Consider the following 12,110-nt stretch of genomic DNA (forward strand, 5'->3'; position numbering starts at 1 on the left):
AGGCATGAGGAGGTAGGCAAATAATTACAATTTTGCAGATTAACACTGGAGTGATAAATGATCAGATGGTCATGTGTCACATACAGAGGAGACAGAACATGCAACAGTTGTGTCAGAGAACACAACACCGAAAAAGGTTAGACATGAAAGTTGTGGCAAATCTTTCAGGTGACATTTAAGTAATTGTCCCCCCATCATCCTTTAGATATGTCCTATACATTGTACACACTGTTGTCATATTCTGATGGTATTCCTAAAGCTGGAATCCTTAATGGTGAAACAACCACGTCCGCTTACAATGTTTTTCCCCCTCTGACATCATTGCACGTGCGATAAAAGAGCACAGTATGAACCGATTAAAATATTTACCACGATTTGCGATGCTCCTCAGCTCAGCAACAAAAACAACAGTGGTGGAGCAGCCAGTAGTAATGTTTCCCCCAACTGCAGATTCCATCTTTAACCCAATTGACTTAACTTTTTCCATAGCTTTTTCTCCACAGCTGCCCTTGTGGTCCGTCTTCCACACTACCACCAGAGCTCACCCCCTCCACTACTCCGTGTGCTGGCCCTCTCCCTCCCCTGCAGCTTCAGCATCTCCGTCACACTCCTGGCGTAAACATCTCTCAGGTTCACCCCTCCTCCCCTTGCTGCCCCACCCACCTCCGAGTCACCCAGCGAACCCCGCGCCAGCCTCTTGAGCGCCTCCCCGTGCCGCAGCGCCGCCTCCTTCATCTTGAGAGTGACGTAGCAGGCAGAGAAGCGGTCGTTGATGATAGCAATGGGCAGTGCCAAGATCAGGATGCCAGACAAGATGCAGAGAAAGGCCAGCACCTTGCCCAGGGTGGTGTCGGGTCGGATGTCTCCGTAGCCCACCGTGGTCATGGAGGTGGTGGCCCACCACCAGGCACACGGCACGCTGCTGAAGGAGGTACCGGGGATGTCATGCTCCAGGGCAAACTCCACCATGGCGAAGATGGAGATGCCCACGGAGAGGAAGAGGAGCAGGAGACCCACCTCCTCGTAGCACTGAGTTATGGTCAGGCCCAGGGACTTGAGGCCTGGGAGACACAGGGATACAGAGGGCTGGGGTTAGTTATACATCTTGTAAGGAGATTAAATGACAGATTACTTATTCAGGTCGTACACCTGAAAGTGCATTGTCTAACGTTAGATAGTCTGACGGCTGTCTGCACTGACGCGTTAGAATGATGTCATCTGTAGGAAGACCATGCTGAAAGTGTACACTTTTGATGGTATGCAAAATAATTTACTTGAATAATTAACTCTTACATCAGTCTTAAAGCTCACTTGCCTAACATGAAGGTACTGTAGTGCATCTATCCAATTTATACACTGTATTCCACAAACAGCTAATGTAAACAACAACAAGTGTTGATGTGCGAAACTCATGACTGAGTTTAGTGGGGAAAATTTAACAGCAAGCTGGCAGTTAAAACAAGTGCAAAAACTGTAAATATACACAACTGAGCAGGTGGTAGAACTATTCACACGCTGAGATTGAGCAGGTGGTAGAACTATTCACACGCTGAGATTGAGCAGGTGGTAGAACTATTCACACGCTGAGATTGAGCAGGTGGTAGGACTATTCACACGCTGAGATTAAACAGATGGTAGGACTCTTCACACACTGAGATTGAGCAGGTGGTAGAACTATTCACACGCTGAGATTGAGCAGGTGGTAGGACTATTCACACGCTGAGATTAAACAGATGGTAGGACTCTTCACACACTGAGATTGAGCAGGTGGTAGGACTATTCACACGCTGAGATTGAGCAGGTGGTAGGACTATTCACACGCTGAGATTGAGCAGGTGGTAGGACTATTCACACTGAGATTGAGCAGGTGGTAGGACTATTCACACTGAGATTGAGCAGGTGGTAGGACTATTCACACTGAGATTGCGCAGGTGGTAGGACTACTCACATGCTGAGATTGAGCAGGTGGTAAGACTATTCACACGCTGAGATTGAGCAGGTGTTAGGACTATTCACACGCTGAGATTGAGCAGGTGTTAGGACTATTCACACGCTGAGATTGAACAGGTGGTAGGACTATTCACACGCTGAGATTGAGCAGGTGTTAGGACTATTCACACGCTGAGATTGAGCAGGTGTTAGGACTATTCACACGCTGAGATTGAACAGGTGTTAGGACTATTCACACGCTGAGATTGAACAGGTGGTAGGACTATTCACACGCTGAGATTGAGCAGGTGGTAGGACTATTCACACGCTGAGATTGAGCAGGTGGTAGGACTATTCACACGCTGAGATTGAACAGGTGGTAGGACTATTCACACGCTGAGATTGAACAGGTGGTAGGACTATTCACACGCTGAGATTGAACAGGTGGTAGGACTATTCACACGCTGAGATTGAGCAGGTGGTAGGACTATTCACACGCTGAGATTGAGCAGGTGGTAGGACTATTCACACTCTGAGATTGAGCAGGTGGTAGGACTATTCACACGCTGAGATTGAACAGGTGGTAGGACTATTCACACGCTGAGATTGAACAGGTGGTAGGACTATTCACACGCTGAGATTGAACAGGTGGTAGGACTATTCACACGCTGAGATTGCTTGTAAAGCTCTCAAAACTCCTCAAGTAGAAAATAGATATTGGGTGAAGTTTACCAAGTATAATTTATGTTATTTTTATCAAATCTCTGGCCACTTAAATAAATGGACTTAAAAGGTAATCACTAGTCACTTTAAATGACGCCACTTTAATTATGTTTACATATCCTACATTACTCATCTCATGTATATATTTTATTCTATACCATCTACTGCATCTTGCCTATGCCACACACCATCGCTCATCCATATATTTGTATGTACATATTCTATTCATCCCTTTACATTTGTGTGTATAAGGTAGTTGTTGTGAAATTGTTAGATTACTTGTTAGATATTACTGCACTGTCGGAACTAGAAGCACAAGCATTTCGCTACACTTGCATTAACATCTGCTAACCATGTGTATGTGACCAATAACATTTGATTTGATCAACTGAAACAGATATGGGATCAAAATGAGACCTAGCTAGCACATTTGGTTCTTTGGAAGTTGTGGGAAAGCCCGTTTTTGGTTTCCATTGGTTCTGGAAATGAAGCCGTAAGTTTCCTGAGCGGTAAAACTGAACGTTTATTAAACGTTCTGAGAACAGAAGTGAACATTTTGCCTGTTCTGGGCACATTTTTAGGTAGGTTCTGAGAACAGAAGTGAACATTTTGCCTGTTCTGGGTACATTTTTAGGTAGGTTCTGAGACGTTTGACTATTTATAGGTTATTTGAAGGTAATTAAATCATGTTCTGAGAACATGTTTCAATAAGCCTTAACACTGCAAGCTTAGTTTGGATTAAAGATGTTGAACTCCAAGCACAGATAGGACACATGGACATTTATCTGCTTAGGCATTAATCATGCAAACAAATAAAAAAACATTTTTATGGCACAGCGTCAGTAAGATTCATACCTATTGTGCCACTGCTCATACAAAGCTGTTTATTATAGTCTATTCAAACATTTTAAAGGAACACTTAACAAGATGGATGATAGTGAGTTTTGTTGATGCTGAGAACAGAATGTATATATTTTTCATTCACATTCCTAAAATGTTCTCTGAACATTACTGAAGTTTTCTTGTGGTTTTATGGAAGTTTTCATAATGTTCTCAGAACAATTTGAGAACATGACTAAATAGAATCATGAGGAAACCTGTAGGAAACATTATGCTGAACTACTGAAATTCACACGGAAGAACGTTGTATCTTAACGTTCTCAGGAAACAATGTGAGAATATGACTTTAAATAGGACCATGAGAAAACCTAAAGGAAACGTTATGCTGAAGTTCTGACATTTCTTAACATTCTCTGAACTATTTGAGAACATTCCCAATTTCAAACGAGTTGGAGAGTATTCTTCGAACATTACCAAAATTGAAATGAAATGTAACCATGTTTGAACATTTAGGACACGTTTTGTTGAAGCAATTTTTTTTTGTCAAGTTCCTTAAATGTGCTGAGAATGTTACAAAGTCAAGCAACTATCCTGCACCATTCCAAGAAGTATGTGGGAAGGTTGTATGCAAAACAACCATAGGACAACCATGCTCTCACCAAGCTCTAAGAGACATATGGCTCTCAGAATGTTGTGTGCTAGCTGGGTCCTTTATTAGATTATATGGGTGCTTTCCAAGAGCACAAACAAGGAGGGTTCATAAGGGTTCATAATAATAACACACTCTCAAGGACAACGCCAGCTTTACCGTCTCTCTGAGCTTCAGGTATCTGTTTTCATATTGCTTTTGCATGATCTTTTTTTCCCTTTATCTAATCAGATTAGAAAGACACCCTGGGTGCTGTGTCCAGAGAGCTTCAGGAGCAGAGGAAAGAGTGATATTATATTCAAATAGGAGATAAGTATAAAAAGGAGGCTGTAGTTTTTTTCCTCTAGCGGTCTGTAGAGCAAACACATCTTTGATTGCAAAATGATACAGTTATCGGGATGCAGCTTGGTTCAGGATATTGTTACAGACATATTGTCACACACATGGCAAGAACACTCCTGCTTTTATAGTTTGACTAAAGTCACTTTAGTCAGATCGTGGGACATAAACTGAGCAAATGTCATAGACTCCTCAAGGATATCAAGATGTGCATCTGTTTTATTAATTGCCATCACCCAGAGTGAGAAATCTATTTTTTTCTCTTTCTTTTCCTGATGCTATACTTACCAATTTGTTGAAGTAGCATACTAGAGGGAATATGTCACAATCCCTCGCCAAAATCCGCAACATCCAAGCCATTCACGCGCACGGATGCAAATTTACACAGACACACACAAATGGACTCAGGAACATTCACCTGTCAGGCCCCCCTTTCTCAATCCCCTGAGGAAATTTGTGAAATATGAATTAATCTTTTTTTCTCCTTCTCCTAGCCTGTCATCGTTCCCTTTCTCACTCTTGCTATTTAGTTCTCTGTGAAGCATTTATTTGGGCTGCAATTTCTGAGGCTGGTAACTCTAATGAACTTATCCTCTGCAGCAGAGGTAACTCTGAGTCTTCCTTTCCTGTGGTGATTCTCCATCATAGGGCATGATGTTTTTTTGCGACTGCACTTGAGTTCTTGAAATTTTCCAGATTGACTGATCTTCATGTCCTAAAGTAATGATTGACTGACTGTCGTTTTATTTGCTTATTTGAGCTGTTCTTGCCATATCGACTTGGTCTTTTACCAAATAGGGCTACCTTCTGTATACCACCCCTACCTTGTCCCAACACAACTGATTGGCTCAAACGCATTAAGAAGGTAAGAAATTCTACAAATTAACTTTGAACAAGGCACACCTGTTAATTGAAATGCATTCCAGGTGACTACTACAAATGATTATACTGTATGTGTCACGCCCTGATCGATTTCACCTGTCCTTGTGCTTGTCTCCACCCCCCTCCAGGTGTCGCCCATCTTCCCCATTATCCCCTGTGCACTTATACCTGTGTTTTCTGTTTGTCTGTTGCCAGTTCGTCTAGTTTGTCAAGCTTACCAGCGTTCGTCCTGTCAGCTCCTGTCTTTTCCCAGCCTCTCTTTTTCTGGCCCTCGTGGTTTTTGACCCTTGCCTGTCCTGACCCTGTACCTGCCCGCCTGACCACTCTGCCTGACCCTGTACCTGCCCGCCTGACCACTCTGCCTGACCCTGAGTCTGCCTGCCGTCCTGTACCTTTGCTCCTACTCTGGATTATCCACCCCTGTCTGCATTGACCTGTTGTTTGCCTGCCCCTGTTGTCACAAACATTGTTACTTAACATAGTCTGCACTTGGGTCTTACCTTGATAGTATGTATAGACAGATGACTACATTACCTGTGGAGTGGCGTCCCAGTTTGAGCATGCGCAGGGACCTCATGAGCCTGAGCAACTGTACCACGTGGCCCATGTTCTCCAGCTCTGTAGAGCCACCGTGCAGAATCTCAACTGCCAGAGTCACATAGAAGGGCAGGATGGCTAGCAGGTCGATCACATTGGGAACACTACGGGTGAAGCGGCACTTGTCGCGTACGCAGACGAAGCGTAGCACCAGCTCGCCAGTGAACCACACCACGCACACATATTCCAGTGCATCCACGAAGAAAGGTGTACCCCCGTCACTGCCCCCACTCTCGTCACCGATCCCGTTCCCACCCACATCCCCCAGGTCCAGCGAGATGAGCACAATGTTGACAATGGATACCGCCACGAAGATGATTGACAGCGTGCCGAAGGCGCGTGCTGCTCGTGAAGACTCTGGCTTCTCCAGCAGGTCCCACAGGCGCCGGCGGAGATCTGGGCACGCGGCGTCGTTGAAGTCTTCGTCCTGGTTTTCGTCAGCCTCAGCCTCGTTCCGCATGTCCAGGCTCTCCTTGAGCTCCTTGCGGCGGTAGTAGCGTCCTCGGCAGCAGGGATCGATGCAGAGCTCGTCGATGCCCCAGTACTCAATCTCCTGGAGGAAGGAGAGCACGCAAAGCTCCTCCCTGACATGCAGGTGGCCTGTGCGGTAGAAGTTTATCACATACTGGAAGGTCTGTGAGTTGCGGTCGAAGAAGAACTCATTCTCCAGGAAGTCAGTGTCGTCGCAGAGCTCTAGGGCAGAGTCCCGTGTGGACAGGGCCAGCTTGCCCAGACGGGTTTCTGGGTGGGATGCCAGCAGCTCCTGGGAGAGAACGTAGCGGCTGCCACCCACATTGATGGTGAAGAAGTCCAGTGGGTCGCCACAGACAGGAGGGGGCTCGCTGTAGAAGACGCTGGAGTCTATGGACAGGAAGGAGGTGCTGTCCCCGTAGAACTCAGCCGGGCTGGATGAGCTGCTCATCATGGCGGTCACAGACCTGCCTGGGGTGGAGGGGAAAACCTGAAGGGCACCTGGAGTGCAGTTGGGTATCAAGGAAAAGGTAAAACACTGAGGTCAACAGTTGTTCAGGTTCAAAATAGTGATTGGCACCAAAGCCAATTAAGACCACCTAGAGAACAGTTAACAGTTAATGTAAGTCAGAATCTTCATAATAATTCCAATAGGAATTCTCTACTCTGTCCCTGCTTGTTCCATCCCCTTTGTAGCCTATTAGCCTTGTGAGAAGGGAATGCATTTACAGCTTGGCTAGAAGCAGCCATTAGTTATCCGTAATCCTCAGTTAAACTCCTTCTGCTCCCTGAATGAAGGAATCCACATTTCATTGGAAGCTCCTACCAAGAGCATCGTGTCTGACATCAAATGAGTGAGAGGGGGAGAGAGAGAGAGAGAAAGAGAGGGGAGCGAGAGAGAGGGAAAGACAGGGAAAGAGCCTCTGGCCATGTCCTAGTTATTCAAAGCTCTTTGTGGAGATTTAAATATTTTAGCTGGCCTACCTAATATTCCTATTCCCGTAATAATTAATTCCCTTTGTTAAGTCTATCTGCTATCTAACATCCTCATGGTGGTAATTAAGTCGCACATATTTATAAGATAAATCTTGAAAAATGGATATCAGAGCAGTTGATCTGTTGGCAAGAACACAGACACTGTAGAATGTGCTCACCTGTCATGACCAAAAGGAACGACCATATAGTGAAAACATGCTCTGTGTGTAAAAGTGGTGAAGGTGATGATGATTTTCCTAAATTTTAAGTGAAAGGAGGAAGATAATACCTATGCTATATCAATTTATATTGTAACAAATCCAAAAGGGTTATGTAATGAACACGAGGGGAGACAGAGAGCTGGTTTCAAGCGCAGGGCGCAGCAGGTGTTTATTGTAAAGGACCACAGGAGGAGGCAGGTAGCTGGGTCCAGGGGCAGGCAGAAGGTCATACACAGGGGGTCCAACAAGGCAACAGTACAGGCAGTGAAAAGGCTAGTAACGTCGTCCGAGAGATCAGGCAATAGGTTGATAACAGGAAATCCGACAGGCTAAGGTACAGGCAGGGAATATGCAAAAGGCGTCTTTAGTGAGGCAGGCAAAAACGATCATACACGGGAAGAGTAAATCACGGGAAAAACAGAGCGTGTCACAAAAAAAAAACAATACCTCACAGTGATGGGGTGAAAAGAACTGAACTAAATAGTGTATGATAATGACATACAGGTGATTAGAATTCAGGTGATTGGGATGTGGAGAGTGAGCTGCATTCAGGGGATCTACGTGTTTGAGAGTGTGAGTTGGAAGCAGACGTTACAGGGCAAACTGTCGATTGCAATTTAAATCAAAAACGTCTGATCCTACCAAACAAGTTACTGAGTATGGAGATATACTGATTATGTTAACTCTACATGTTTCTAAGGTCTCTAAATGGCTGTGTGAGCAAATACACATATAATGAGAAAATAAAATAAGACGCCAGAATCACGAGTAAATTGGATTTTCTTGCTGGCAATCACGTTAACGAATGTGGTCATTGCAGAAGATATTTGATGAGCATACTGTATCATAACTGGCCGTGATTGGTGCCATAGGGCGGCGCACAATTGGCCCAGCGTCGTCTGAGTTTGGCCGGTGTTGGCCGTCATTGTAAATAAGAATTTGTTCTTAATAACTGACTTGCCTAGTTTAAAAAAATACATGACAGAAAAGGCAGGATAAATGGGGGCGTCTAGACAATAACATTGTAAAATGGCATCCTATTATACAATAACTACAACAACATTATATTACTGGCTTAACATCATAATGAACACGAAATGTACTCATGTTTTTAATTTCACTTGCAAATAAAATAACTACCTACATTTTGTAAGCCTAATGGGTGAGCAGTTTGTATTATGTAATAACAGAGCACCACATGTGTTTCTAATGACAAATAGCTGTAGATATTCTTGTTATTATATAAATCATGAATAAATATGCAATATAAGTTGCTGTCAATTATTTATTACATTGAAATAAAGTATTAATACGTTTTGCATTAAATAGTTATTTGTTGTCAGAGAAATTAGGTTACTGGAATGAACCATCTCTGAAAGATTAGGCTGTACTGTATCAAGAGGACCACCAAACTACAGTAGTAGTCACGAAACTAGCCCGACTAATATAATTTAGCCAATTTAACAACTTGACAAGGGGAAAAAGATTGGTCTTACCTGGCTATATATCGAGAGTTTTCATCTTGATAAAAGGGATGGTTGAGATTTCCATTCTCTCCATTAGCCAAGTTCTTTTTTATACTCTGCGTAAAACAGCCAGTTATGCGTTTTGACACTAGTGTTGGTCATGATTGTTATCTTCTTGCGAGCAGAAGTGAAAAAGAGCGCCAGTTACTCGAATAAAACATGACAAAACTCCGTGCGTTTCAGACAGCTCTATGACCTCAGATGCGCATCGCGCACTCGACCATCTTGGCTCTGTCCTTGTTATTGTGGGTCCTTTGGACGTCCCTATCCCTTTAAAGTTGAAATACAAAAATGGTTTAAGGTTATGGTAAGGGTTATGGTTAATGGTAGGGGTTAATGTTATGGTATGGAGGAACCAATGATTCCGATTGTTCTAACCCTTTTAGCTCGCGGTGCTTTTTCAAAAATGTTGTGTAGCAACGAGCACACGCAACGAGTGGCGTTAGGAGCGAACTGTTTTTCTGAATATAGCGCATGCAAATGTCTTATGATGGATCTTTAAAAATCAAATGTAGCCTATTCATATTAGAAACCATTAAAATAAATATTTCATATGAGTTTTGAACGCTGGCTTATCATTAATGATATTACGTTATGCAGATTGATATTTCCAGAGAAATGGCATTTTAAACAATTTCACAAAATTGTTCCATCAAAAAAATGTGACCCATCTCAAAGGTTTTCTAACTGCAACACATTTTTTTGTCCGTTCAAACATGTCTCTGAAAAGGGGCGCATCTACATGCACCATTGTTAACATCAGCTCATATGCATTTGCAAAAGTCCCCCAATCATTTGCTTTGAATCAGACAGAGCCTCAATTAAAATTTCCCCTGCCATTTCAGTTCTTTAATGATATTTATTTTCCTTCCTTGTTTTATGAGAGGAAACCAAGGAAGAGGAGAAACGTGAAAGTAATTTTTGTAGGATTTTGGTGCTTAAAATATCCACATCTATTTGTACAGATCCAGGACACTATTTTCAAAGGTAGGTTCATGAATTCCCATTTCGTCTCTACTTGTCACAGTTCACCTTCCGTTGACCTCAGAAAGCCCTCGGGTCTTTTCTTCACTTCCCATGACAATTATGGAAGCATTATAAAAGCCTTGCGACAGGCTTTGTCTGCTGTGACTGCACCTCCACAGCTCTCCAGACATGCAATTACTGTCCATCTATAGGTGGCGCTTCTCACATTGTTCATCCGTGTGCATGGAAAGAAAATGTATAAAACAGGATATAATGGGCCCTAGGTGACATGCAGGACATCAGGATCCAGGTTTATCTGTTCAGTGTCTACCAAAAATGATGGTTTCAAGTTCATATTGCTACAGAGTTAATAAACCCAACAAAGAAACGTCCCCTTTTCAGGACCCTGTCTTTCAAAGATAATTCGTAAAAATCTAAATAACTTCATTGTAAAGGGTTTAAACACTGTTTCCCATGCTTGTTCAATGAACCATAAACAATTAATGAACATGCACCTGTGGAACGGTCGTTAAGACACTAACAGCTTACAGACGGTAGGCAATTAAGGTCACAGTTATGAAAACTTAGGACACTAGAGACCTTTCTACTGACTCTGAAAAACACCAAAAGAAAGACGCCCAGGGTCCCTGCTCATCTGTGTGAACGTGCCTTAGACATGCTGCAAGGAGGCATGAGGACTGCAGATGTGCCCATGGCAATAAATTGCAATGTTCGTACTGTGAGACGCCTAAGACAGCGCTACAGGGAGACAAGACAGACAGCTGATCGTCCTTGCAGTGGCAGACCACGTGTAACAACACCTGCACAGGTTCGGTACATCCGAACATCACACCTGCGGGACAGGTACAGGATGGCAACAACTGCCCGAGTTACACCAGGAACGCACAATCCCTCCATCAGTGCTCAGACTTTCCGCAATAGGCTGAGAGAGGTTGGACTGAGGGCTTGTAGGCCTGTTGTAAGGCAGGTCCTCAGCAGACATCACTGGCAACAACGTTGCCTATGGGCACAAACCCACCGTCGCTGGACCAGACAGTTGTCGAATCTTTGTTATGTTTATACAAATATTTACACATGTTAAGTTTGCTGAAAATAAACGCAATTGACAGTGAGAGGACATTTCTTTTTTTGCTGAGTTTATATCAATAGTATACTATTGTGCTATTGAGACTTTTTAATTTATCTGCAGTCCCACTAACATATATCTAAGCAATTTGAGGGCAGTTTCCAGAGGCACTGTAATGTCTGTACCATTTCTCCCATTGAAAAGTTACTTGGCACCATCTGCTGTTCATGAGAGGTATCACCAACAGGGGCGCAGCCAGGGATTTTGGGCCCCATCACCACAGGCCACACCAACCTTGTGCAATTGCTGTCACCACACACCTTCAGAACCCAATCGAAGCCATTCAAAGCCTTAAATAACTCTACCTTTGCAGGCTTGCAACTATCTTGTAGTCCAATATTTACTGTACGATATATATTGACAGTGAGCTGTGAAAATATAACACATTGCAGACATGCATGCAACATTCTGCATACAGTGGAATTCAATATTTGTTCAAAGACTGATACCCTCTATAAGAAATGTACTAAAGGCCATCTTTTACAGTCTAAATTCAATTTTAATGGTACAATTCTTGAATGGAAAATTCTCTTAACATTAATGAATAACTTCAAATAAATAACTTAAATATACATGATCCTATGCAACTACAATAAATTAACATTATCATCTATAGAATGATATAACAAACAAAATAATAAAATCAGCAGCAGATTTGTGAACTAAGTATACATACCAACTAGAAAATAAGCTGCTGTAAAAGTGGAAACTGAAAATGGAAAATAAAACAGAAATGAAAAGGCCTGATGGTGGCGCTAGAGGAAAGGTCAAGTGGTCACCAAATCAATAGGTTTCTTTCACTTGGGGTCTTGATTGTGCACAACATATTTTATGGCAATCCAGCC

At 43.0% G+C, this 12,110-nt stretch overlaps 1 protein-coding gene across 1 annotated transcript; it reads right to left on the reverse strand.

Moving 5' to 3' along the window:
• kcnv1 (potassium voltage-gated channel modifier subfamily V member 1) lies at positions 1-9,513 on the reverse strand. The gene is made up of 3 exons (XM_024385726.2): positions 9,123-9,513; positions 5,897-6,931; positions 1-1,061 (listed from the first exon to the last, which is right to left on the reverse strand). Exons 2-3 carry the CDS (start codon positions 6,882-6,884, stop codon positions 529-531), a joined length of 1,521 nt encoding a protein of 506 aa, XP_024241494.1. The 5' UTR covers positions 6,885-6,931; positions 9,123-9,513; the 3' UTR covers positions 1-528.
• Between the last annotated feature and the right edge of the window lie 2,597 nt (positions 9,514-12,110).

The sequence above is a fragment of the Oncorhynchus tshawytscha genome, linkage group LG23 (genome assembly GCF_018296145.1).
Source record: "Oncorhynchus tshawytscha isolate Ot180627B linkage group LG23, Otsh_v2.0, whole genome shotgun sequence".
NCBI lineage: Eukaryota > Metazoa > Chordata > Actinopteri > Salmoniformes > Salmonidae > Oncorhynchus > Oncorhynchus tshawytscha.